Source organism: Eptesicus fuscus, chromosome 16 (assembly GCF_027574615.1).
Source record: "Eptesicus fuscus isolate TK198812 chromosome 16, DD_ASM_mEF_20220401, whole genome shotgun sequence".
Taxonomy (NCBI): domain Eukaryota; kingdom Metazoa; phylum Chordata; class Mammalia; order Chiroptera; family Vespertilionidae; genus Eptesicus; species Eptesicus fuscus.
Genome location: NC_072488.1, coordinates 14558807 through 14586519, shown reverse-complemented (window position 1 = coordinate 14586519; position 27713 = coordinate 14558807). Strand labels below are relative to the sequence as shown.

Below are 27713 nucleotides of genomic sequence, written 5' to 3'. Positions count from 1 at the left end.
CTGATGATCAGAGCCCCTCTCACCACCCTTAGTGACGAGCGCTAGCCTTTCCCCCCAGCCACCGAGTGGATTCTTTCTGCGACACTTTGACAGCCAGCAGTCGTCGGTCCCTGCTCAGATACTGCCTACGGTGACGCGGCCGCTGCTTCACAATTCAGCATGTTCCGTTGCTGAGAATTTTGTGTTGAAGCACTAGAAAATTCTTCTACGTCGCAGCCCGTCTCCCTCTCGCTTTTGTCTGTCGGGGCTCGTGCCCTTTGGAACCTCACAACGTGAGTGTGTTCCTTCTTCCACGGGGCAGCCCCATTTGGAGAACACGTGATTTTTAATGATGGCACATGGGGTCCCACCCACCAGTACCTTCTCTGTATAGCAATGTTGACACACATCTGCTCAAATCAACTGGCGATCTCATGTGGTTGCATTATCTGGGGCTGATTCAAACGGGGAAGTAGGGAGGGGCTTCTGCACAGCTGGGGGAGAGACAGCCTACACTCCATCACAGAAAGGGCGGTGCAGACAGCTGTCACAGGGTCACGTGGTGGCCTCCCCTCCCAGCATTCCACAAGCTACAGCCAACCGCCAGCACTTGGCTTTCTTTTGCTTAGCGTTGTGTATGCCAGGAAATGCAGTGCTTTTCCCATGGTGGCTCCAGCGTGTGGACGGCATCAGTGCTGTGGGTGAGGGTAGCCAGGCACCTGAGTACATGAAGGTGGGCATTGGGGAGAGTCCGTGCAGGATGGGGTGGTGAGCAGGGGTCTGAGGGGGTGGGAGGGTGATGAGGCTTCAGCTGCAAGCAGAGATGGTGTTCACACGTGGAGGAGGCTGCGTGTGAGAGTGAAGTGGGTTCCGCGCCAAGGCGTGGCGAGTCCTTGAGGGGAAGGCCCGGTGGGGCGCCAGAGAAGGGAGCAGTTGCTGGGAGGGTGGAGACCACCAGGGAATTGCTCCAGGGACCAAGTGGATGCTGAGGACCAGGCAGCTCACCAAGTCCCGAGACCTGACCCCCCCACCATCGTTCACATCCATTCCCCTCTTCATCCCCAGTACTCCTGAATGGCCCCCACCTCTAGTCTCCTCCCCTCAAAGCCATCCTCCCACACGCCTGCCAAAGTGCTCTCTCTGAGATGCAGGTCTCGGCCACCCTCCCAGGCCTGGCAGCCACCAACTGTCAGCTTGTTGTCCTAAGGACGAGACCCACGCTCCTCAGCTGGGCCCCTCCTTGGCCTTGTCCGCCCCTCCTTGGCCTTGTCCGCCCCTCCAGCCTTCAGTCCAGAGGCTCTGCCCTGACGTGCCCAGACTCCAGCGACCTAGCCCCTTCCCCCCAAGCTGAGGAGCACAGCACTGGGCTTGGACGCCTTCCCTGCCTCCTCTCTCCCCTCCTCGCCCCCTCTGCTCTGTGCCCCTAGCACCCGGTCTCCTCTTCGCCCTGCCACTGAGCGCTCCCATGCATTTGTGTTTGCCGCCCTGCCTCCTGCTAAACTTGGAACAAGGCAAGAACATTCATCCAGCTTCTCGTCCGCAAGGCCCGGATGGTGGAATCTGCTCTCTGTGCTCAAAAGCGAGAGACCGGGAAGAGGAATCAGGGCGGGAAGGTCAACCTATGTCGCGTCTGTGAGGCTCCGTGCAGAACAGGTCCCATTGCATTAAACGGAGCCCACGGAGAAAAAGAACAACAGCGGGTACAGGTGCTTCCTTTCCAAGGAGGGGGAGCGCTGTGTGTGCCAGGCGTGTTTGCCTCTTCGGCATTGACTGTAGTTCACAGCACAGAATCCATGAGATTCCTGAGAAAGGCTCTGGCCAGGGTGACCTCCCGGGTCCTCAGTGGCACGCTGCCTCTGCCCGCCCATCTCACTTGCATCTGCTGGAAGCAGCCTCAGCTGCCGTCAGAAAACCAACCCCCATGCCCTCACTCGGCCTGAGCTCAGTGCCTATTCCCACAAAGTGTTTCCAAGGGGGGCTGAATAGTTTTGATAATTACACCTGCAGTTTAGCATAGGAGCAGGCTTTAGGGAAATGTGGCTTTTAGCCTTTCCCCCCCAGTTGTTTTGCATTGAAATTGCATGGTTAGACTCCAATTTACATAACACAGGACCATAGCCTATCTCCGTGGTCGGCAAACTGCAGCTCGCGAGCCACATGCAGCTCTTTGGCCCCTTGAGTGTGGCTCTTCCACAAACTACCACGGCCTGGGCGAGTCTATTTGGAAGAAGTGGCGTTAGAAGAAGTTTAAGTTTAAAAAATTGGGCTCTCAAAAGAAATTTCAATCGTTGTACTGTTGATATTTGGCTCTGTTGACTAATGAGTTTGCCGACCACTGACCCATCTGATACATCTACTCACTTCCAGCCGCACCTCACTTTTAGCTTTTTGTCACTGGAAGCTGTTGCTCAGTGAGGGGTGTGTGTGTGTGTGTGTGTGTGTGTGTGTGTGTATGTGTGTAGGTGTGTGTAGGTGGGGGTTGCACATTTAAAAAAAAAAATAAAGGAGGCCTTAGCACATATAGGAAGGGTGAGCATGGGATTCCTGGATTTAGAATGGGGGATTTCTAAAGCATAGCAAATATAAAGATAGTGCTGAGGAAAGAGACACAGTGAGGCCTGGAGAAGAGCTACCACCCCACCCCCCACTTAGAATGTAGTCGAGAACATCAGGGTGTCAGGGTGTGTCAGGCTTGGCACACACACTGTGTGTATGAACATGGGCTGCAGGATCGGATGGGTCAGGGTTTGAGTCCTCTAGTCGTTCCTGGCTGTGTGTCCTTGGAGCAGGTACTTTGCTTCACTGAGCCTCTTTCCAAGTCTTTAAAGTGGAGACAGTGGTGGGAGAATGACCTGCCCCAAAAGATACCCACTCCCAACCCCTGTGCAAAAGAAAGAGTGGCTCGGAGCCTTGTTCAAATGGTTAGGAAGACTTCACTCAGGACTCTCACAGCAGGTGTCAAGACTGGCAGTAAGGTAGGGTCATGGGTCAACTCTGAAACCAAGAACAGGAGGTAGGGAGGGGGCCGGTGGGTGGAAATTACAAGGGTGGGGGATTCTCTTTCAGCTGGCTCAGCAGGGTTCTCACTACCACTGGGAAATATAGGCTCAACGAGGACAGGGGCCAAGGTCAAGGCCCCACGGAGAAGAGGGCTGGCCAAAGCTGGGGCAAGGAGAGCATCGTGTCACCTAGAACCTGGCAGGACTTCACCTCCCACAACGAAAGGGACTGGGCGGATGTGATGAAGGCTGCTGACCGTGACGTTGGGAGATGATCCTGGATTATCCAGGGGCCCAGTCTAATCACGTGAGCCCTCAGAAGCAGAGAACGTTCTTCAGTTGGAGGCAGAAGTGATGGAACAGGAGAAGGCAGAGGAGATGTGGGCAGCATGAGAGAGGCTGATTTGGCCACTGCTGGCTTGCAGGAAGAGGGGGAAACGTGGACGTAGGAGTTCCTGGCCTACAGCCAGCAAGGAAGAGGGACCCTCAGCCCCACACCCACAAGGAACCAAGCTCTATGAACAGCCAGGGTGAGCTTGGAGGCAGGTTCTTCAGGCCCCCAGACAGGAGCAGGATCCTACACCTTGATTGTTTTGGTTTGGCCTTGGGAGGCTCTCCGCAGAGGCCCAAGCACACCCACACACAAGGTGAGCGTAGTAATTTGTTACAGCAGCAATGGGAAGTGATCCCACTGCCAGCTCCCTGGGAAGATTAATTAGAAGCAGGGCCTCCGCTTCCCCTTCAGGCTCCGTGCGAGGAGCAGCGTTTGTTAGAGGAGATGGTGTGGGACCCGCTGGAATGGTTTATCCCCCCAGCCTTCCTTTCAGCCTCACCCTTCCCAGGCTCGGTGGCTCGAGGGGAGGGAAATGGCCTCGTCTGAGAAGAACCCCTGAGTCTGATGAAAAGTCACCCTTTTGCCCGATTGGAGAGCAGAGTGAAAGCTGGCTGCCCTGTTCCTTATCGGGGCTGCTCGCTAAAGCCCGTGCTCAGGTGCGCGCCCCAGAGGCTGTTGGGATGTTGGGGTGACTAACAAGCTGCCACGGGAGGGAGGCCGGAAGAAAACCCAGCCAGAGGTACACGAAGGGGTCGTTTTCCTCCCGTGGCCGATGTGTGCAGAACTGAGAGGCTCTGAAAATTTAGGTAAAAGCAGCAGACGGGAAACGAGGAGCAGGAAGAGCGGGTTCGGAGGCGGAGGAGAGGAGGCAGGCTGGGGCGGGGGGCGGGGGTGCAGCGGGGGAGGAGACACTGCATCTGATGGTGTCCAGTGCACCTCGCTGGTTGGAGACCGAGCAGAGCTGGGGCTGCGGGATGGAGGTGAGGCCTTAGTGTTGAGCGAACGTGGGTGTCGGGTGAGGAAGCCGTGTCAGGAAGACCCTCAGAGCCTTGGAGTGAAGAATGAACGCTGGGAGACCAGAGGAGGGTGGGGAAGGGCCAGGTCAGGTGACAGTACTGTCTCAGGCGGGGACCTGTGCATGGCTGGGGCAGAGGGGAGGGGGGTCAGCAGACTCAGAGAAAAACTCCGTGCTGGGCAACATGAACACAGGAAAAGGGGAAGGTTTCAGGGGGCGAAGGGGATAGGATTGAGACAGAAGTTGGAGGTGAGGCCTCACTTTGCAAATGAGGAGGAACATATGTCTCATTTGAATGCATGGGAAGGAAGAGACCATAGCGGAAACGTGTGCGTATTTTGGGGAGAAAGCTGGCACGGGATGTGTAGGTTACATCTCGTAGGCAAGGCCCCCGTCCCTCGTTTTGAGGGATGAGAGTGTTTTCCGTTTTAGGAACGAGAGCAGACCGTGTTTTGAGATCCTGGGAAGGCGTCCATGGCAGCACAGTAGACCTCACACCTGCTCAGGGAAGACATGCGGAGACTAAATTCACGCGTGTGCTGACATAATTCCCTGGACGAGCCTTCAGCCCCGGGCACACTCTCTGCAAGGTGGGCGGGTGCCGACAGTCAGCTCAGCCCACTCGTTGCTCCAAGTCTCCCGCAGGCGTCAGCTTGGGGCTCACGATCCCCACGGTGCCCCCTGCCAAACGCCAGATCACTGTGCACTGGGGACCTTGATGGAGAGTAAAAGTCTCAAACGTTGGTCCGTGAATTTCAAATGCCTCCCGTGAGAAGGAGGGAGTTGGACGTGGGCAGAGGGGGCGATGCCATCGGGGTCCGTGGGCTAAAGACACTGGCTTCCTAACTGCCGCTGACCTTCCCACCGCACTTAGTTTTCAGTTATTCTCAAGATTTCATTTCATGTCGACAGCGACCCTGTGGAGTATTTTTATGATCGTTGTTTGACACAGTAGGAGACCCAGCCTCAGCCGGGGCAAGCAGGTTCCCCACTGACACGGCTGCTGACCCCAAAGCCACGCCTTTCCCTTCCCGTTCCCCACCCCATGTTCTTGCCATTCAACCTTGAGGAATCCTTTCTTCATCCTAATGTGCACATGGTCCCTGCTTGAGGGAAACCCTGGCTCCCTGGGAATGCGCTGTAGCCCATCCAGCAGCACTTGGGGCAGCACCTGGGCGGGTGGGGAGAAGGTGGCAAGGTAGGAAGTCTTGTCTGCAAACCAGTAGCTTTTCCAGGGACACACGGCAGGGGGCAGTAGCGAACAGACAGGTAAAGGGCGGCTGAGGACTGTGAGTGAGAAAGCAGATGAGGATCAGGATAAAGAAGAGGTCCAGGCACCTGCTTGGGTAGTTGGAACGAAGGGAGACAGAGAGCCGGAGGCGGGGGAGAGGGAGGAGCGAAGAGAACTGCACTCTGGGTGTGGGAGGTGCCTGCTGGAATGGGCCAGTCCTCTCTCTTGCACCCCGGCTGGCCGTGCGGTTTGCTGGCCTGTGGAAGTGCGGGAACCCCTAACTCTGGGACAGCCACTTCTATCTGGGTCTTGACTGTCAGCAAATTCTCCCATTTTCTCCCATGGAAATTCTTTCTCCTTGGCCCTGGTTCTAGCCCTCTGGGGTCCTGTGAGGGAGTTCAATGTCTTCCACACTGAAACCTTCCACGTGTCCAAAAGCAGCGCTCTCCTGGCCACAAGGCTTCTGTTCTCCAGACTAAGGCCTCGCAGCCCGCCCTGCACGTGCTCCCGGGCTGATTGAGATACATGCTCCTCCTCCACGCAGGCCACCGTCCCCAATTAGCGCACACCACCCTCCCAGGTGTGGGTTATTAGCATCCCCACTTGTGGATGGGGAATCAGATTGCCCAGCCCGTGGAGCGCACGGCTGTTAGCCCGCACCCTCGGCGGGGTGCAGCGGGCCCTCGCCGCCTCCTGGGACCTGGCGTTGCCTGGTGCCTCCAAGCTGCCTTCCTGTGCCTGCCCACCCCCTCGAGGCAGAGCTGTGACGGGAGGCATGGCTGTCTTGCAGAAATGTCCTTCAGAGTGTGGATGTGTGGGGGCAGCCTAGAGATCGTCCCCTGCAGCCGAGTGGGACACGTCTTCCGGAAGAAGCACCCATACGTTTTCCCGGACGGAAACGCCAACACGTATATAAAGTAAGTGCGCGTCCCGGGGCTACAAAGGGGCTGCAGCGGCCCAGGGCTTTCCTGGCGATGGGCTGTGGCTGTCCCGGGTTCTCCAGGCTGGCCCCATTCTACATCACAGCCTCCAGGCCTCTTCCTATGCAGGGGGGTCAGGGCTGCCCTAGCATTCGGCAGGGACCCCCATGCTTTCAAGGCCCCATCTGTGGCCTTGGGGGCTTTAAGTCATTGGGCTCAAGGTTCTGGGTATTTTGTGTTGTTTGGGGTCAGGGAAGGGCCGCGGTTTGGGCCCCTGAGTTCTAGAAGGCCTGCTGAGTCACCAGGGAAGATTCGGGAATGGCGAGGCACAGGGGATTCAAGGCCCATGCGTGCTCTGGGGCTGGCCCTGGGCTCCTCTCCTAGGGCAGTGGTCGGCAAACTGTGGCTCACGAGCCGCAGTTTGCCACTCTATTGACGAGTTTGCCGACCACTGCCTTAGGGAAAAACACTTAAAAAACATTTTAATAATGTACTAATGTCTTTAACCTTAAGTCAAAACTTCTGGGTAAGGGTAATGCCTTACAGCAGTGGCCGGCAAATTCATTAGTCAAACTCACGAGCCGCAGTTTGCCGACCACTGTCCTAGGGTGCCCTCATCTCCTGGCCGGGAAGGACTCGGTGACCCAGGGGTGTCCACGTGCCTTTTTCTGCTCTCCCTGCATACATCCTTCTCTGCTTGATTTCTTCTCTTTCAACCTTTCTCCTTTAAATCAAAAATCAATATATTCCTGCTTCCTGTTTTTCATTTTTTCTCTAGAAGCTTCTCTCCCTTCCCCTAATCCTCTTGTCTTTACTCATTTTCTCACCTACTTATTCCCTTTTTTCCTTTGATTTGGTCCATTTGGGGGAGGGAGGACTAAGCACCTCATTCGGTGTTTTTCTTCCTCTGGGGTGTCACTTTCCTCCTCTGCATACTTCCATGCTCAGTTTTTCACATACATGAACAGGTCTGGGTCACGTTCTGACACGGCAGGCTCGGAGGAGGTGTAGGCTTGAGTCAAGGGAAAGTTAACACCTTTTCAAAACGTGGTGGGCAAGGGTGGGCAATGAGAAACCCTGCAGGCAGGAGCAGCGGGGAACCAAGGTGGGGCGGCCTCAGCTCTCGGGTGTTCCAAAGGGAAGGATGAGCTGGGGACATAGGAAAGCCCTGTGGCTGTGATGTAGAATGGGGCCAGCTTGGGAATGAGAGACAGAGCCGTGGGCTCAAGAACATCCATTGCCCTTGAGCCTGGACCCTGGCCAGTGGCACCCAGTATTGTATGCCACCAGTGGGTCATTCAGGGGTTAGAGAAATGAGGTAGAATGTCTCCTGAGCAGCTTCCACTTTGCTGATGGTTCGGCCAGTGGAAGTCAACAAGACAAGAACTGCCTTCAGAGCCCCAAGAACTGGGCTGCGTGTGCATCACTCCTTTCAGGCCCATCAGCGTGAATGGAAGGGCTCGCCAAGGCCCTCTGTCGAATGCCTCTGCTCCAAATAGAACCAGAAATCTGGAGGAGCACCCCGTCTTTAGTGAGCCCCGAGTTCACTGCCGAGGGCCTCAGCAGGGGCTGCTCCCCGCAGTGCCCCTGGCATCCGGTTGTTTTCTGATGAGATGTTTCCGGACTCTGGGCTTCTTCCCGGTGTCCCTGCCTCTTTGACCGCTGAATGATGACATTCTCAGTGCCTCTCTCCCTCTCTGTCTTCTTTCTGTGTCCTTCCGGGTCAGACTCAGAGCAAATACCTGATTTTAAAAATAACCTAAGCGTGCTCTAGCAACATGTCTGAGATGGCTTGATTACTTAATTCTTTACACCTGCAAGCAGCTAGTTGCTTGGACAACAGGGAGACCTTGGCGAGCTGGGTTCTCCCACACCCTGTGCAAAGGGGGTGCACCTGGAGCAGGACCAGGGACAGCCGGGGCAAGGTGGCCAGCACGGCCCTGCTCTTTCCTCCTGGCTACTGGCGCCATGTGGATGTGCCGGGCTGCCCTGGCTCTTTTCTTCCTGTGGTTTCTTTTTTGAGAGTCACAGAAGTTCAGTTTCTGGGTAATTTTCGGCTCCATATCTTTTGGGGAAGAGTTTGTCATTATTACAAAAACCTGATGTCTTGGGGTGAAGGTACCACTGGAGACTGGGTGGGACGTGGCTGGGCTCAGCACCCTGGGAAGAGTAGAGTTACTGGATCATGGTGGCCCCCGCCTGGGTGATGCTGCCAACTTACTCACAAGTGTGCATTTAAAATTTTATATATAGCCCTAACTGGTTTGGCTCAGTGGATAGAGCGTCAGCCTGTGGACTGAAAAGTCCCAGGTTCTATTCCAGTCAAGGGCATGTACCTTGGTTGCGGGCACATCCCCAGTAGGAGGTGTGCAGGAGGCAGCTGAATCAGTGTCTCTCTCATCGATGTTTCTAACTCTCTATCCTCTCCCTTCCTCTCTGTAAGAAATCAATAAAATATATATATTTTAAAATTTATATATATATATATATGTATATATATATGCTATCCAATAAAAGAGAAACATGCAAATTGACCGTACCTCTGCTATGCCCACAAGCCATGCCCACCAGCCAATCAGGAGTGAGTATGCAAATTAACCAACCAAGATGGCAGCAGCCACGGAGCTGGAGTGAGCAGGAGGCTTGGGTTGCCCCCAGTGATGGTGGAAGCCAAGCTTCCCGCCCACTCTGGCTGGCCCTGGCCTCTGCTCAAGGAGGCGCTGAAAAAAAAAAACAGCAAAAAAGGAGGGGTTGGGAGCTTGGGTCATCAGGGACTGTGGCCAGCCTGCAAACAGCCATCCGCCCCTCACCCAGGCTGGCCAGTCACCCCAGCGGGGACCCCCACCCTGAAGTGGGTGTGGCCAGCCTGAAAACGGCCCTCAGCCCCTCACCCAGGCTGGCCAGGCACCCCAGTGGGACCCCCACCCTGATCTAGGACACCCTTCAGGGCAAACCAGCCGGCCTCCACCCATGCACCAGGCCTCTATCTATACTAATAAAAGGGTAATATGCTAATTAGACTGGGAGACCTTCCAGGAGACCTTCCGGACATTCCTCTAGACAAAGCCATGGTGGCAGGGCCGAGGTAGAGGCGGTTAGAGGCCAAGAGGGGAGGGCAGTTGTGGGTGATCAGGCCAGGATGGAACGGCAGTTGTGGGTGATCAGGCTGGTGGAAGGTGGGGCCGTTGGGGGTAAGCAGACCAGTAGGGGGGCCAGTTGGGGGCGAGCAGGCTGTCAGTGGGGGTCAGTTGGAGGTGATCAGGACAGCAGGGGGGGCAGTTGGGGTGAGCAGGCCAGCAGGGGAGGCAGTTGGGGGCGAGCACACTGGCACAGGGGGCAGTTGGGGGTGATCAGGCTGGTGGGGGGCATTTGGGGATGAGCAGGCTGGCAGCGGGGGGCAGTTGGGGGCGAGCAGGCCAGCAGGCAGAGTGGTTAGGGGCAATCAGGCAGGCAGACAGGCAGGTGAGTGGTTAGGAGCCAGCAGTCCTGAATTGTGAGAGGGATGTCTGACTTCCAGTTTAGGCCTGATCCCTGTAAACCGGCAGTACGACATCCTTCAAGGGGTCCCAGATTGGAGAGGGTGCAGACCTGGCTGAGGAACACCGCCCCCACCCCTGCACGAATTTCGTGCACCGGGCCACTAGTGTGTGTGTGTGTGTATAAATATATATATATATATACATATATATATATGTATATATATACACACATGTGTGTGTGTGTGTGTGTGTGTGTGTGTGTGTGTGTGTGTGTGTCAGAGAGGAAGGGAAAAGAGAGAGAGAGAGAAACATCAATGACGAGAGCGAATCATTGATCAGCTGCCTTCAGCATGCCCCACACTGGGGATCGAGCCCACAACCCGGGCATGTGCCCAGATTGGGAACAGAACCGTGACTCCCTGGTTCATAGGTTGATGCTCAACCACTGAGCCATGCCGGCTGGGCCATGTGTGTGTTTTAACTGGATACGTCCCAGGTCCTCTCAGGTAGCACCTCCCTGACACCCCCTGTCCTCCCCAGGAACACCAAACGGACAGCTGAAGTGTGGATGGATGAATACAAGCAGTACTTTTATGCTGCCCGGCCGTTTGCCCTGGAGAGGCCCTTCGGAGAGTAAGTGTCCCTCCGGTTGACTTGTGCCGAGTCAAGAAGAGCCCCAGCTCACGGGCCCGAGGCGAGCGGGTGCTGACAGGCCTTCACTTAGCTGGTCAGCCGCTAAGCCCGTCTGGCCCCAGGCTGCGTGGCTCTCCTTTCACAGCCTCTGGCTCCTACCGGGTTCTGGGCGTGTAGGGCTCAGGCAGCGCCTGTGGAATGACTGTCTGGCAACCCTGACCACCAGCTCCGTGGGTGGGCTCTCCTTGTACAGTGGACTAATATTTCCAGGTTTTTACGGGAAGGTAGGATGTGGGACTAAACTGCCTCAGCACCTGCAGGTCGGAGTGCCCGCCTCCTGGTTCTTTGTCACCCAAGCCTAACTCCTCCTCCTTCCTGGTGCTGCTGACATGACACTCTGTAGCATCAGTCTCAGGAGGCCCTCGGTATGCCTACTGGTCCCCATCTTTCCTGGCCAGCGTTCTCCCTCCAGGTCCATTTGAATCTTCTCCGTTCTCCCCAGCCGCCGAGTCCACACTCTCCTGTCAATCACAGTAGATGACACCTTCTCTTTTGTAGATGAGATAGATGGTATCAACTTCCCAAGACACACCAATCTATCAACTTCACTGTACCTGCACCATCCTTCTCTCTCTCTTTCCTCTCCAAGGACAAGGTGTGCCTCCTGCGGTGACGGGCCAGCCCTCCACCTACACTCCAGACGCACCTTTCATTCCTGCATTCATTTATAAATCAACATTTATCGAGTTCCCACGGCCTGGATTCATCTCCGCCTGCCTCCTGGCTCAGAGCTTATCAAACTTTAATGTGCACACAGACCTCACGGGGATCTTGTTGAAATGTGCATGATGGTTCGGTGGGGCTGCATTTCTGATAAGCTCCCAGGTGGCCCCGTGTGGCTAGTCAGAGGACCTCAACTCAGGAGGGAGGTTCTAGGGCGATGGTTTCCAAAATAGCCCCCACATTGCAATCCCCGGGGGAGCTTCAAAACCTACTGATACCTCTTCTCCACTCACAGAGAGTTGATTTAGTCTGGGGTGTGGCCTGGGCTGTGGAATATTTTGAAGGCCCCCCTTCCCTCCTGGTGATTCTAACGTGCAGACCGTGTGGGAACCACTGCTCTAGGAGACTTTGCCCTCCATGTGTCTCCTCTCTCACCTCTTCTCTACTGCATGGTTCCCGTCAGCATTTGAATTTATTCAGCATTTTACATCTTCAAAATGAAAAGAAAAGGAAGCCCCGCTAGTGTGGCTTAGTGGTTGGTTGACCATCCACCAGGAAGTCACGGTTTGACTCCCAGTCAGGGCACATGCCTGGATTACGGGCTTGATCCCCAGTAGGGGGCGTGCAGGAGGCAGCCAATCAATGATTCTTTCTCATCATTGATGCTTCCATCTCTTTCTCCCTCTCCCTTTCTCTCTGAAATCAATAAAAAAAAAAAACATTTTTTAAAAAAGAAAAGGAACAAAGAAATCTCTATAAAAACCCTCCTTCAATCCAACTTTGCTCCTTCACAGCCAAGATTTGCCAAACAGCTCCCTGCATTCACTGTCCACTGCACCCCCTCTGTGATCCGAGGCCTTGCCCCTCCACCATCCTCTTGCTTGCTCCCACCTGGCTCACCCATGACTCCCTTGGACCCCATACCATCTCTGTGTTATCCCATTAGTTTGAGTCTCCTCCACCCCACCCCGCTCTCAGCCCAGTGCACCGCTGATCTCTGGGTTTCTATAACTACCATCTTGGCTTTTGTCCTGCTGCTCGGGCTTCACCTTCTCCATCTCGTTTGCAGCCTCAGTTTTCTCTTGTCACCCTTATATGTTGGTCTTCCCTGAGAATCTGTCATAAGCCTTCTTCTTACTGCACATTCTCTCTGGCGTCAGCCACCACTTCTATACTGCTGCTGCTCACGTCTGTCCCTAAGCCCGGACCTCTCCTCTGCGCTCCAGTCCCTTATACCCAAGTCTGAACGGGACATCTCCGCCTGGATATCTTCCAGACTCCTCCAACTCAAGTTCCAACTGCACTCATCCACTTTGGGCCTAAACTTGCTCCTCATCCCATAATCCCCATCTCAGTGAACGCTCTTCTTTACATCCTGTTGCCCAAGTCTGAAATCTGGGTGTCAGCCTCCACTCCTCCCTCTCCCCTCACATCCAAGCAGTCACCAGGTCGTGATAACACTGCCTAATCCGTACACTGAGCACCCAGGTCCCTAAACACGAAACATTCAGCACTTAAAAAAAAAAAAAACACAGCCATTCCTGTCCCCATTGCTTAGAGCCTGGTGAGGAAATGTGGTTAGTACTATGTAAGAAGTCCTGGTGCCAAGAGAATGGTCTTAGGTGGCAGCAGGCATAGCTGGGACAGAGCGGAGCCAGTCTGTATGGATGCCCGGGAGGGACAAGGTGGAGATGTCCCTTTGACACTTGGATGTAAGAGACTGGTGCAGATGGAGAGAAGTAGACGGGCTTGAACCTGTCACTGCTCTCCATTCCCAGGCCCTACTTTTATACCTGAAATCGTGATCAGCACCCGAGCTTCTGCAACTGCCTCCTAACTGCTCTCCCTGCCTCCAGCTTTGCCCCATCACACCCATTCGCCATCAGTAGGACGCTCTTAAAGTACAAACATCACGTCATGCTCTGCTCAGAACCCATCAGTTGCATCATTGCCCTTAAAGTTTCACCCACCTCCTCCACAGAGCCTCGCCTCACAAGACACGATATGGTCTATGTCTTCATCTCTCATCCCACTCATTTCCCCTCTTCCATCCCCCCTCACATACATTTGCATACACACATATGCTCGCCTCCTACAGAGCTGCTCCTGCCCACAGAACTAGCGCACTTCTTTTACATGCATTACTCTCTCTGCTAGTCCCCTGCCTCCACGAGGGCTCCTGCCTCACCCTCTTTCTGGTTTGTCTAGGTAACATCCACTTTTCCTTCGGTGTCACCGTGTTGACCACCGCTGACCTGAAAGCAGGGGCACACTCTTGAGTTTCTCCCGCAGTCCCTGCCTGCTCACCCACGTCCACATCGGGTGGGGATCACTCATTTCATTACCTTTCTCTCATGCTCAAAAGCTCATCATTATATCCCACATTGGACACAATGCCTGGCACATAGGAGGTGCTCAAGAAATATTTGGTGAACAAATACCTGACAAGGCCCCAGAACCAGCCAAAGAAGAGGATTCTTTGAGGCTGGAGTGGTCGGGGGTGGTACTTCCACTGCAGAATCCTAAGAGGGATTTGTGAGTAACTAGACTCAGAGTTACGATGGTGAATTATTACAACGCGCCGAATGTTCTTGTAGCCTTGCTTTTAATGAAAAGTCAAAACACCCCCAAAATCCATTTTCAAGTTGAAGTACAAGTCCTTGGTGTCATTACTGCACCATGGTGAGCTATTGCTCAGTGTTTCCATAGCTCTGTCTGGAGCTCTAGAAATCTCTCTCGGTTCATTTTTCCAGTGGCCCCCAGAGCGATGTGGGCGCCGAGCGTGGGCACGGGGTGTGCCATGTGCCTCCCAGCCCAGCACCTGTCTCTGACACAGCCGTGTTTTATCCTCTCTGCCCCCAGCATTGAGAGCAGATTGGACCTGAGGAGGAATCTGCGGTGCCAGAGCTTCAAGTGGTACCTGGAGAATGTCTACCCAGAACTCAGGTATCTGCCCTACTGTGTGAGCCTTTGTGGCTGCAAGGAGAGGCCCTCGCTGATTTGGTCTGGATAAGAGACGGCCTGTGGCCAGCGGGGTGTATATAGAGAAGTCCAATGAGCTCCCCTTTATCCTGAAAACCAGCAGAGGAGTGATACTAACCAGTAGCATGAGGGATCGAGGGTGGCGAGGAATAGTGCTTCTCCACGGCTGGGGTCTGAGCCCCGGGTGTGACTTGAGGATGTAGAATTCGCAGGCTGGCTCCATTCCAGCTCCATCTGACCTTTGGCTCCGGGGTTTTTCCTGGCTGCCTTGTTCCTCGGGGCAACCTCTTCCCCAGCTGAGCCCAGGGCGAAATGCCCTGCCATTCTCTAAACACTGCCCCCACCTCTTCAGCTGCTAGAGGTCAAGTCCCAAGAGCAGCGGATGCTCACCTCTCCTTGGCTTTCCTCTAGAGTCCCCAAGGATTCCTCCATCCAGAAGGGCAATATCCGACAGCGGCAGAAGTGCCTGGAGTCTCAAAGGCAGAAAAACCAGGAGATCTCCAACCTCAAGTTGAGGCCCTGTGTCAAGATCAAAGGCGAGGATGCCAAGTCCCAGGTAGGTAACCGGCTGGGGATTCGAGAACGTGTGCCTCTGTCGCCTGCTTTTATATGACACCAGGTGCCCAGTTATACCCAGAGCCCAGCAGCGGAGCAGGAGAAGTGTGGCTCCCCCTCACTCTGGGGCTGGGTTCACTCCGCCGAAAGAGGCCTTACCAGGCAGCCTCGTACCCGTAGGTAATTGCCATTCAGTGAGCAGTTGAATGAGTATGTCATTGGTGCCCAGCCTGCTGGCAGTAAATGCGGGCTAGGTCAGGCAGGGTGGGTGGGACAGCTACTCGGGAATAAGAAATGCAAACAGAAAAGCATGCCGCTGGGTGGCACTGCTCCAGCCTGGAGTGCCTGCTCTGCGAATCACTGCTCCAGGAGGTGACGTCAGCTTTGCTAAAGCAATTACCATCCTCTGCCACGCCCGCCTCTGAGCAGGGCCTTGTTCATCCCCATCCTGCCCTCACCAGGCCTGGGGCGCTGCCCGCTGCTTCCCCCAGGTCTGGAGGAACCACATCGCCCCTTATCAGAAAGGTTTCCTGGTGCCTTAGTGATTCATCAACATAGCACCTCTGTGTTCTGTGGGCCAGTGCACTCCCCCTGATGCTAGAACGGCTCTTTAAAGGTCACTGACAAATACATGGCCCACTTCAACCTCTGAACCATTTGCCTGTTGGACGCATTAAAGTACCCCCCCCCCCATCTTGCAAATGTCCCTCCTGGCTCTGAGGGCTTTCCCACAATTCCATTCTCCCTGTCTCTGTTTTCTTTGCCGGTTCCTCTCTCCAGCTCTCATGCCATTACAGTGAGTATTCACCACGGATCTCAGGTCCCTGTTCCTTTCTATAAGTGGATTCTCGGAGATTTTATCCATGCTTCCAGCTTTGGAAACCTCTGTTTCACTGATTTCACAAATTCAGTGTCTTCATCCATCTATGAACCCATTCACTCATTCAGCAAACATCTGCATTCTCTGCTAACTGTGACGATGCAGACATGAAAGGCTAGGTTGCAGGCCTCGGTGGCCCCTCAAGGGATCTAATGCAGAAAGAAGCAAGCCAGTAACCAGCCATTCTCCTAGGAACTGTGTCCCGGGTAGAGTTTTGTCCAGATGGCATTCAACGTACCCACGAGAATCAGGGACACCTTCCCAGAGGACTTGCACTTGAGCTGCATCCTGGGAGAGGAGGGGCTCTGCCATTCCAGTCCCGCACACCTGCAGCGGCTCCTCTTTTATCCCTGTTTCTGCAGCACTGCTACTTCCTCCCTCGGAAGAGCTGTCCTGGGACCCTGCCTTGGCTTCCTCACGCCTGGTCAGCGTTCCTCAGTGTCAGCACTGTGGACGTTTTGGACTAGATAATGCTTTGTGCTTGGGTTTGTCCTGTGTTCTGTCGACTGTCTAGCAGCATCCCTGGCCTCTGCCCACAAAACTGCCCCAGTTGGGAACCACTGTGTTAGATGACAGCCATAGCCTCCAGTCCTTGCCCCTCGGCCCCCATCCGGCATGCTATTACCCTATCACCTCATCGTTGCTCCCCATCTCTGTACAGCCTTCGGTGGCTCCCCATTGCCTACCACAGAAATCCACATTCTTGGCCTGGCATTTGAAGCTTCTCACCACCAGCCTCCACTTGCCATGACTTTTCCAAGAACCGTCTCTCTGCTCCATCAGGACATGGGAGGGGCTGCCTCAGTCACCCAGGAAAGGAAGCAGAGGTGTCGGTTTTGCTCTGGGTGTGGAGGGCTGGCACAATTTGCTCAAGTGGCATTTTGTCAAATGTTTTGAGTAGGTGACACACTTCACTCTCTTTTGAATCGTGTGTGGGCACTGCTTGTGGGGATGCCAACAGCCAGGATGCTGCGTCCCCCTGTCCCTTGGGATGGGAGTTTTCCCGTCTGTGTCCAGCTAAGTGGAGGCTTTTCAGTACTTAATGTCTTTGGCTACATACGGAAGTGGGAGGTGGGGTTCTTTGGGTCTCGGGGAGCGGTCCCTAGTCGCCTGGCCCCGGGAGAGGTTGCCAGGCCTTTATTGGACCGGAGGGTCATAGTACCTGTCCCAGCTGACTTTGGGAAAGGGAGGAAAAACACTCATCTGTGGGAAACTAAGGATTATTGTAGTAACAGTCTTCCGAGTGAGCAGCATTCTTTTCTAGACAATAGTGCCAAGCTGTCTCTCCTCTCGGCTTTGGAGGGAACTGCTGGGCTTGCATAGCAGCAGGGTGAGTTAAGGATAATGGAAGAACACGCTGAGATGGAAGGATATGCAGTCTGCTCCAACTGACGACACGGGGTGCCCGTGGGGCCCCAGCCACCAGGCTTCGGGCTGGGCTGCAAGGTGGGGCCGTGCTGGATTAGACACAGCCTCTCCTAGGGGGCCCATGACCAGCAGTGGCCCTGGGTGCAAGGCCAAGCATTCTGAAGGTGTTAAATCCACCTGAGACTGATACAAGTCCACATGACTATTTCAGCTAGCATAGTTCCCCAACGCGTGCGTGCGTGTGTGTGCGTGTGTGTGTGTGTGTGTGTGTGTGTGTGTGTGTGTTGAATATACACCTTTAAGACTGACTTATGTTACCTTTCTCTCTCTTTCAGTATCTGCTCCTCCTTTCTACATAAACTCGCAGGCCTGTCTTTCTGCCTCCCACCCCTTTCTGCTAATGCATCATGGCCCCCGGGGTTCTGTCCGCTTCCCCCCGCCTTGCCGCTTCCCTCCTCCCTCTCTACTTGCCCTGCCTCTGGGCCTGTCCAGAGGGAGTCAGTCTGCTTCTCCGCCCTTCACATGACTCAGACGTCCCTTTTTCTTGCTCCCACCTTTTCTGTCTCTGAGAGGCCCTATAAAGTAGGTGCAATAGTCCTCATTATCCACAGTCTTGTTTTTCCATGGTTTCAGGTACCGTGGTCTAAAAATACTAAATGGAAAATTCCAGAAAGAAACAACCCATACGTTTTAAGTTGTGCACCGTTCTAAGTAGCGTGATAAAACTTAGGGCCTCGTCCCAGACGTGAATCATCCCTTTGTCCAGCATATCCACACCATACATGTTCCCCGCCCATTGGTCACTCAGCAACCCTCTTGGTTATCAGATAACCTATCTCGCTATCACAGTGCTTGTGTTCAGCAACCTTTCTTTTACTAAATAATGGCTCAAGGCACAAGAGTAGTGATGCTGGCAATTTGGATATGCCAAGGAGAAGACATAAAGTGCTTCCTTTAAGTGCAAAGGTGTGTATGTGTATGAAAAAACACACACATAGTATATATATAGGGTCTGGTTTTTAGGCATCCAGTGAGGTCTTGGAATGTATCCTCCAAGAGAAGTGGGGACTGCAGTATTACTATTATCCTTATCTTACAGATGATGAAGGCAAGGCCTTGGAGAGATTATACAAGGTTACACTCTAGTAAGTGATGGAGGCGGATTTGGGAAATCTGGCCATCATGCCCTAGCTCTGCTCTTGCAACTGTTGCCAGAGTCATGGCTGGTTCTAGAACCTTTTTATTCCAATTTCACCACGGAGGATGCCTGTCCCCGAGATCCTCTTCCAGGTTGTAAATATTAAAACTATAAATCAGCTCCACTTTGACAGGAGACAGCTGGCAAAATTCTTCTTCTGGGCCAGTTCCCAATGGCAACCCCTGTGGGGAGGGAAACAACGCTCACACCCCATGTCTGGACTGGGAGGGGCAGGCCAGAGAGCAGGCCCCTTCCCCAGCCTTGCTGGGAACCGGGCAGTGTAGGCATGCAGGTCCACACTTGGGGGGCTCCACACCAGACCAGGGGACACACACAGCGCTGGCTTCCAGCTGGACTGCCCCCCTTTCCTTTCCACCCCTGGCTCTGTCCCCCATGGTGAACTCGCAGCCTGCATGTCCATGCTTGGTCACTGCCCTCTAATGGTCCCCCTTGGGTCTGGATGTGTGCGAGGGACACAGTCCACCTCGGGAGGACTGACCCAGGGGTGAGATCCACGCAGGTCCTGAAATCAGACTCGCGCCACGTGGGTGAGGGATTCAGGGTCCTACACGTCTGGGGTGAAAGAGCACCAGATTGTGGAAGCCAAGAGCTTTGAGTCCTGCTTCCATCTGCCACTCACTGTCCAGGTGGTGTGTGGCCAGGCCCCTGGGTTCCCTCATTACTGCAAGGAACTACCAGGCCACGTCTGTCCTCTGCTCTGATGCTGGCTGCGTCCCTGCTCCACCTCAGCCCCACTCGTCCTTCACCCGCCTCACCTCCCTTTCTGGGCTGGCTTGTCGACCTTGGGAGCAAATGTGTAACCTGAGTGTGTATTGAAGATGTGGGCAAACAGGTGCCTTGGGTGGAAGGCAAGAGAAATCTATCATCAGTTTGTAATCGTGTGAAGCCCAAGACGCCTCCAGGTTGAGAAGCTTTCTCTTAACTTTATTGGACTCCCTGGAAGGAAGACCCATGCACCAATCTAGTTGCTATCCCAACGTAAAGAAAGGGAAACCGCATAAATTAAAAAATTCCGAGTGTGTTCTTTTACCTGGATCCCAGCAGTTTAGGCTACTGGCTCCTTGGAGCTGGATACCCTGGGTGGGTGAGATGAAGACAAAGGCTCTTCCCCCAAACCCGGACTCACAGGGGCTCCTCGAGGGGAGTCTGCCTGGGGGACAGGTTGCCAGCATGTCACCTCTCCTGCCTGATGCCACCCTTTCTCCCTGAGTTTTCTCAATACACCTTGGGAGTGGCCCCTTCCCAACCACCTCTCCAGCCTCTCTCCTGGGAGGCAAAGCAAAGGCAGTTTTCTAAAGGAAAACCTCTAGGGCCTTCTCTCTTCCTATCGGCTACCATCACAGCAGACAGTAACCAGCACTGGCTCTGTGGCCAGCACCCTTCTGCACACGTAGATGTATTTACCCGTTTGTTCCTTACAGTGACCTCCAATAGGGACTGAATATCTTCATTTTTCATATGAGGGAACCGAGGTGCAGAATTAGGAAACGCGCCCAAATTTACAGGGTTGATGAGCGGGCGAGCCAGGGTTCCAGCCGGCAGTCAGCACGCTGGGATGCTCCTTCAGAGATCTGGCTGCAGCAAGCGGTCAGCTGAACTAAAGTTTCACTTGAAGCCACTTGTTCATTCCAGACTCCTCTCAGAAAAGCTTCGAGGGCGTGTTTGCTGGACGAGTGTGCTGCCCAGTGTGACCTTAGAGATTCGAGGCCAACTGGTCACCCTGGTTACTCAGCTCAGATCCCATCTCACCAAGGAGGTCCCATGTTCACGGTCTACCCCGGGGTCTGCTTCTGGCATTGTCCAGAGTAACGCTGACCTCAATAATGGACGTTCTTCCTTTAAATTGTACCTGCCTTTCGGAGGTAGGTGTTGATGATTCAACAGACAAGAATGTGAAGCACCTGGGACCGACAAGTCCCCGTGAGGGAGCTGTTTTGGCCGTCTCGCCACAGCGTAACTGGCAGTGCTGCCCCTGGCATTCCGTGTTTCTTCTCAGTGGTTTACTCTTTCCCACACAGAAGGAGTTTGAATGGGAAACTCGCCTCCATCAGTACATGCTATGGGCTTCTGTGTTAATGGAAACACAGCCCCCTAACTCTGTTTCTCCATCCAGTGCAAGGGAGTAGCCCCCAGGCTGGGGAGGCCTGTTTCATGCCAGCTTTTACAGCTGCAGCCAGATACGCATTTGCTAGAGAAGTCTGCCCACTGCCTGGCAGTCCCTTCTCTCTCCCACCGCTGCGGCTGTCTCCAGGGACTTCTGAGCACAGAGGGCCTCAGAGCTGTCCGGCCTGGACCATCCTCTCCTCATCAACAGTTCCCTCTTCCTGGGGAGAATGCCCTCCTCCTCAGCCCCTTACCAGCCTGTTCCAAAGGGGTCAAGGCCACCCACACCGCCTCCAGGATGGCATCTGGATTTCCTTCCATGGGTATGACTGGATCTATGTGCACTGGAAGTGGGGGCTTCGACTTAGCCAGCCCCCAAATAGAGCCATCGGCAGAGGCCCAGCACTTACTGATCGAGGCCAGGCCAGTCTGAGCAGCCGCTGCGGCCTTCCTGAGTTCATTTCTGATTCCGAGATTTGTTTAATAAACCCATTCATCACCGGCCATTCTGAGAAGTCTGACAGGATGCAGGGGGGACTCGGAAACCCCTCCTCACTCCCTGCCCCTGCTCCTGTGTTCTGCCGTCCCCCCACCCCCCGACTCTCCTCTCCTGCAGATGTGGCCATCGAGCCGTGTTCCTCTGGGAAATTCAGAGGCTGAATTATTTCAATGCCAGTAAAGCACCAGCTAATGGAAAGTCCACTTAGTGAAAAGGCTTCGATCCCTGTCTGTGAAAGACCCATGGAGGTCTCGAGGCGGTGTCCCCAGGGCTGTACCCTCGGCACGCCTTCCCAAAGGGCATTTGTGTTTAGGGTGTCTCAGATGTCAAAAGAACCACCCCACTCCTCCTGCCTCCACGCCATCCCTAGCACTTCCAGTTTTCCAAGCCACTAGGATATTTAAAAAAAAATAAAATAAAAAAATGCCACAATGGGCTTTCAGAAATTAGGGCACATTTTAAAGTTTTTGTTGTTGACCCATTTAATCCTTTTCACGTGAAAACTACAAAGCCAGTGTCTGGTGGTGATGACAAGATAATTGCAGGGTTATTGTTAAAACTAGAGGCCCAGTGCATGGATTCATGCACTGGTGGGGTCCCTTGGCCTGGCCTACGGGGATCAGGCCGAAACAGGCCTGGTGCATGGATTCGTCCAGGGCGTGTCTGGCCTGTCTCACCCACTCCCGATTGGCCGGACCCCAGCAGCAAGTTAACCTTCTGGTTGGAGCATCTGCCCCCTGGTGGTCAGTGCATGTCATTGTGACTGATTGATGGTCGGACACTTAGCATATTAGGCTTTTATTATATAGGATGCTAAGGCATAGCTCACTGCAAGCTCTGAGGTGGGATCAAGGGACAGAGGATAGCCCTCATCTTCTTTCCACTTCGGTGACTGTGTGTATAGCCTCATTTCCGGACTCTGGCAGAAGTCCAGAGGTGAGGCCAGTTGTGGGTGGGCCTGGGTAAATGGCTCCCTGGCGGTCCTGCCCTTGAAGCTGGGCCCCAGGCGCTTCTCTCCTGTCCTAACAGAGCAAGGAATTCTCTGGGTCAACACCAGGACCTGGTCCCACCTTCTAGATCAACTCTAGATGTGTAGGACCCCAAGTGGCCCGAGTCTCACCCCTGGGTCGGTCCTCCCGAGGTGGACTGTGTCCCTCGCACACACCCAGACCCAAGGGGGACCATTAGAGGGCAGGGACCAAGCATGGACATGCAGGCTGCGAGTTCACCATGGGGGACAGAGCCAGGGGTGGGAAGGAAAGGGGGGCAGTCCAGGTTGGAAGCCAGCGCTGTGTGTGTCCCCGGGTCTGGTGTGGAGCCCCCCGAGTGTGGGCCTGCATGCCTACACTGCCCGGTTCCCAGCAAGGCTGGGGAAGGGGCCTGCTCTCTGGCCTGCCCCTCCCAGTCCAGACATGGGGTGTGAGTGTTGTTTCCCTCCTCATAGGGGTTGCCATTTGGAATTAGCCTAGAAGAAGAATTTTGCCAGCTGTCTCCTGTCAAAGTGGAGCTGATTTATAGTTTTAATATTTACAACCTGGAAGAGGATCTCGGGGAATGGCATCCTCCGTGGTGAGACTTGAATAAAAGGGGGCCAGAGCCAGCCGTGAATGTGGCAGCAGCAGTGGCAGAGCTGATGGAGAGAGTGTGTGCATGTACTAGTACACGCCTCCGTGTAACCTCTCTGAGCCTTGCTAGTACTTTCACCATCTGTGGAATGGGGATAATCAGCTGTCCAGCAGATTCTCATGGAGATTAAGTTCGTCTGTGTAAAGCTCCCAGCCAGCTCCCATAGTGCTCGGTCATTGTCAGCCATTGTCAGCGGCATCGTCCTGGTTTACATCCCCTCTGTGCATACAGACGGCTTTCCCCTTTCAGCTCATCCTGGAGGAAGGCAAGGTATGCGTAAGATGGTGACCCGCATCGGCCAGAGCAGAACTTCTTGATCTGTCCCAAGGAGTACATTTCACAACTTGTTACTATAAAAAATTTCAAATGTATATAAACATAGCAATAGATGGAAGAGTATGAGGAACCCCATGTGCCCGTCCCCAGGCTCCAAGATTCTCAAGTCACAGCCAGTCTTTTTTCATCTGTATGTTCATTCACTACTTTCTGGTTTAGGTCTTCTCCTAACACCAGCAACTGAAAAGGGACAGAAGAATCCACAGGCAGGACCCGATCCTAGGGGTCAGAGGCTCTCACGGGGCTGGTGGCCCCATCCAGGTGTGAGGGACAGGACAGGGGGCAGTCCCAGGTCAGGAGACACAGCAGTCAGCATGCAGGTGGTCCTGTGGGGACAGTCGAAGGACCCACGCCTGTGGGAAGGGAGGAGGAGCAAGCCAAGTCACAGAAAGACATCGAAGATGTTAGTAGACAGTGGAGGTCGGGAGAGGACCAGCCCCAGGAGGTGGCTGCCGTGAGCTAGGGAAGGTGCAGAGCAAGGGGCAGGTAAACACTGTGTCAGCTTGTGGGACATGGGGTCCTAGTGAGGGCTGGCCAGCTGGAGGGCCCTTTTTTTGTTCTTCGGCCAAGGAGAAGTAGCAAATGAGTGGTCAGGTCTAGAGGCTGAGGGTCAGCTGGTCGGCAGGGGTGAAGGCGGGGAGAAAGGGTCCAGCCCCTACCCGGGCTCCTCTCGGGGCAGCCAATTCAGGAATCACCTTCGCCCCGTGATGAAGGCAAAGGGCAGATCTCCCCATTTATCAGCCTGGGCAAAACCTCTTGGAGGTTCACCTTTGGGCATTATTATGCCAGCCCTTTCGCCCCCTGGTGTAAGAACCGGGAAGTGCGTGGGCTCTCGGGGCAGTCAGCTGCTCTCTGATCTCTGGCACTTGGAGGAACTACGTGAGGAGCATTCCTGGTAATGACCCCTTCTCCCTTGTCATCAGAGCTCTGCTTGCCCGTCCGCTTCCTCAGCGTCTCTCCCTGCAGCAGCTCGGGCGCCTGGGGATCTATTCTGCTGGGGGGCCGGCGCACATGCGGCCGCTTGGAATAATTTTATTTCTCATGACTTTCCTCTTTCCCGCTGCGCTCCTCTTCCACTACCTCCCTTGGGACACTTTGTCCCCTTTGTCTCTCCGTCTGCCTCCTGTTCCCAGGACACTGGTTTAGACTCCCTTTCAGAGAAGAAGGGAGGTTCTAAAGACAGCTGGGGGGTGACCTGCCAGGTAGCTGCTAGAACTGTCCAGTGTGAGGAACAGATGCCTATCCACACAGAACTTGGAGACCATGTGGCTCCGCTGGGCTTGGGTGCGGTTCAGCTCCTCCCAGAGGGGGCCTGCATGCCCCAGCCGGCCCCCCCCCCCCATGGGGTGTGGGGATGGAAGCTGCAGTGGGGGTGTGACCCAAGAGTCTCTGGCTCTTCGGTAGCATGTTCCAAGGTGACCTTTGATTGAGGATTGATTCCTGCCCGGCCCCCGGTACTTCTTACCAAACCGTCCTATCACACGTGAGCAGGGTAGTACCCCACCGGTGGTGGCTTCCAGGGATCCTCGCGTGACGCGTCCTGGCCTCTTCCCCTCCAGATCTGGGCCTTCACATACACCCAGCAGATCATCCAGGAAGAGCTGTGCCTGTCCGTCATCACCTTCTTCCCTGGAGCCCCGGTGGTTCTCGTCCTTTGCAAGAATGGAGATGACAAACAGGTAAGTGCGCAGTGGGTCCGCCCTGGGGCGCGGATGCCTTTAATAACATGCCTGCCTCGGCGGGCAGGTCTAAGAGGAAGTGTTGGTAAGAAGGAGGTCCTTGTGGCTGGGAGAGGGACAAAATGCTGCCTCTGATGCCCTCCACGCCCCCGTGGTGCTAGCAGCCGTGGCCAACCTGCCACGTGAAAGTCTGTTGACCTTGTTGGGCTCCAGCATGCATGTGTGTCTTGTTCTATCCTGTCCTGCTCTGATGCCCTCCTGGGAGCCCAGAGCAGGAGAGGACCAGGACAGAGCGTTCAGGGCCACAAGGAGGAGCAAGGCTCAGACCTTCAGGGGCCTTGGGCTCGGGCAGGATGTCCACCAAGTTCATAGCACTGCCGGAACTATGTGCCACGTGTGCAAGTCCCCCAGCAGCAAGGTGCCGGCCCCACCCAGTTCCCACTAGGGAAACAGATTCCAGTGCCCCTTTTATGTCTCACTGGCTGTGTGACCCATGGCAGGTTACTGGGTCTCTCTGAGCTTCAGTTCCTTCCTCTATGAAATGGAGTTGATGATGCCCACCCCACCGGGTAGCTGTTTAGAGAACTTAACTGAGATGGTGATTTCCCAGTTACATGTCCATTCCCTCCCTGCTTGTCCTGCAAGGTGGGAAGCAGCAGCATGAGACCCCCACCCCCCCTGGTTGGCCCCCATGTGCTGAAGCACTTTGAAGGAGCAGAGGTTTACAGGCTGCCCCGGAACCCCACCCCTCCTGCATCGCCATCCCCCTCTCCCTCCCATGTCTCCGAGACTATGCAGACACCCATGCGGGTCATTTCTTTGGTTGCTCCTGTGACTAACTTGCTGCGCATTTTCTAGCTTATTGCTTGGAAGGTTATTCCCTTCTAATGAGTTTTCCTAGCAAACATATTGATTTTGCTTTTACTTTTTTTTTTATATATCTGATTAAAAAAAACAACAATAATACCTGGCAAGGCAATTAGTTGCAGTTTTATTTCTCCATGAGACCGTGAAGTCGGGTCTCGAGGTGACCCTAGCCTTTTAAATCAGAAATTAAGCATTTCTGATTCTGCTGGAACTCCTCATATTATTGATAGGACCCGGCCTTCGCCAGAGAATCCTGGCTCATCCTCTGTCCTCTCCGTCTTCTCAGCAATGGACCAAGACTGGCTCCCGCATCGAGCACATGGCCTCTCACCTCTGCCTAGACACAGACATGTTTGGTGATGGCACTGAGAACGACAGGGAAGTCGTTGTCAACCCGTGCGAGTCCTCACTCATGAGCCAGCACTGGGACATGGAGAGCCATTGAGGATCCACGCCAGAAGCAGCGGGCGTGGCGTGGCGTGGCGTGGCACTTCCCCGATGAGAAGCAGACTGGAGATCAGGCTGCAAGCAACCCATGATTATTGCAGACGCCCTGAGCTGGGAGGTGGAGGCAGAGCCCCCCAGGGCAGGAGCGGCTGTCTCAGGGAGGATGGAGGGAAAGCTTGCAATCCTGGTGGGGCTGCGAGGCAGATCCCACATGTTCTCAATGCCACGAAGTTCCGGTCCTGGCCCGGTCTGCCCCTGAATGGTGTCTGGCGACAGAGATGTGATGGGAAGTGTTCATGTTTTTTCTCTTTCTTATGCAAGAGGCCAGAGTGAAAAGCCTTCTTGTCACGAGGCCAGGGCTGAATTGAAAGATGAGGAGTGGAGGTGGTTTTGAAACAAATAAATGAACCTTAGCAGTTGTCTGTGTATCTCTGACTTTGTCTCTCCTTCCATTCGCTCAGGGCTAGGCCAAGTTCTCCATCAAGCGGGCGCCAGGGGGCTCTGGGGCCTTGTGGCAGGTGGACCAAGCAGAGAGCAGAGAACAGGGCGGTGGGCGACCTGGGCTGCGACTGACTGGCTGTGTGACCTTAAAAAGACCTGTCACTTCACTGGCCCTTCATTTCCTGTTGTGTCAGGTTTGGTGGTAGGAGCTCATCGGTGGTTCTTACCCAGGGATACCTGGTCTGTCTCGTCTGGGGAAATTGCATCTATTCAGGGCTCTAGGTTCCGCCTGCGGAGATCCCGCTTCAGTAGGTCCAGGGTGGGGTCCAGGCTGCTCAGCTGAGTCCCTTGGCCCTCACAGGTTGGAATCACTGCCCTAGATGGCTCTGTGGGCTCTGATAGTAAAGGATTCTTTCCTCTAATCAATTCCGGTGTGCTCTGTGTCTGGTGGTTGTCTATTCTTATTAACTAGTGTTTAAGAGACAAACCAATCTGTATTGTTTAAAAGCTCCCAAAACATGCCTGTACATTTTCTGCCAAGGTAAGTTCACATACTGATTAGCTGCCGTCTTAGTTATCTATTGCTAAGTAACCAAGTACCCCAAAGCTTAGCAGCATAAAGCAGCACACATTTACACTCTCCTGGGTGCTGTGGGGCAAGAATCAAGGGTCCCCTGCCTCAGGATGACTTGAGAGGCTACTGTCACAAGGAGATGGCGGGGGCTGCAGTCATCTTGAGGTTCAACGGGCGAGGATCTGCTCGGAGCTCACTCAGTGGTTGTTGGCAGGATCCAGTTCCTCGTGGGCTGTCGGCCAGAAACTTCCTCCGTTCCCTGTCACGTAGGCCCCTCCAAGGCAGCAGCCTGCTTCACCAAGGCAAGCAAGCCAGGAAGGCTTGAGTGCCAGCAAGGCGGGGGTCACAGCCTTTTATAACCTGATCTCGCAAGTTACTTCCCATCGCTTTCCCCACATCCTATTCCACAGATGCAAGTCAGTAGGCCCAGCCCACACCCAAGGGGAGAGGATTACACAAGAGAGCTGATGCTGGGAAATAGGGGTCATTGGGGGCCCTTTTAGAGTCCTTTGGCCACCGTAACTACTATACCCTAGACCAGTGGTCGGCAAACTCATTAGTCAACAGAGCCAAATATCAACAGTACGATGGAAATTTCTTTTGAGAGCCAAATTTTTTTTTTTTCCTTTAAGACACATTTATTTTACTCTCAAAAGAGGTCTATGAGAAAAGTGGGACAGATATTAGTGATAAATAAACTGAAAGACAGGAACAGACTGTTCACACCATGATATGGAAATGTTCTTTCTCTCTGATTGATTTCAGTGATAGTTATTATAGGTATTTTTTTTCCTCTTTTTTTTTTTTAAATGAATCTTTATTGT

General features: G+C 54.2%; 1 protein-coding gene across 1 annotated transcript in view; it reads left to right on the top strand.

The window, feature by feature from the left end:
* GALNT14 (polypeptide N-acetylgalactosaminyltransferase 14) overlaps nucleotides 1-25872 on the top strand; it is a 184203-nt gene extending 158331 nt beyond the window's left edge. The window contains exons 10-15 of the mRNA XM_008162265.3: nucleotides 6349-6475; nucleotides 10498-10590; nucleotides 14176-14259; nucleotides 14707-14851; nucleotides 24441-24560; nucleotides 25714-25872. Of these exons, the coding sequence (XP_008160487.2) occupies nucleotides 6349-6475; nucleotides 10498-10590; nucleotides 14176-14259; nucleotides 14707-14851; nucleotides 24441-24560; nucleotides 25714-25872 (728 nt within the window). The remainder of the gene's footprint in view (nucleotides 1-6348; nucleotides 6476-10497; nucleotides 10591-14175; nucleotides 14260-14706; nucleotides 14852-24440; nucleotides 24561-25713) is intronic.
* Nucleotides 25873-27713: the final 1841 nt, after the last annotated feature.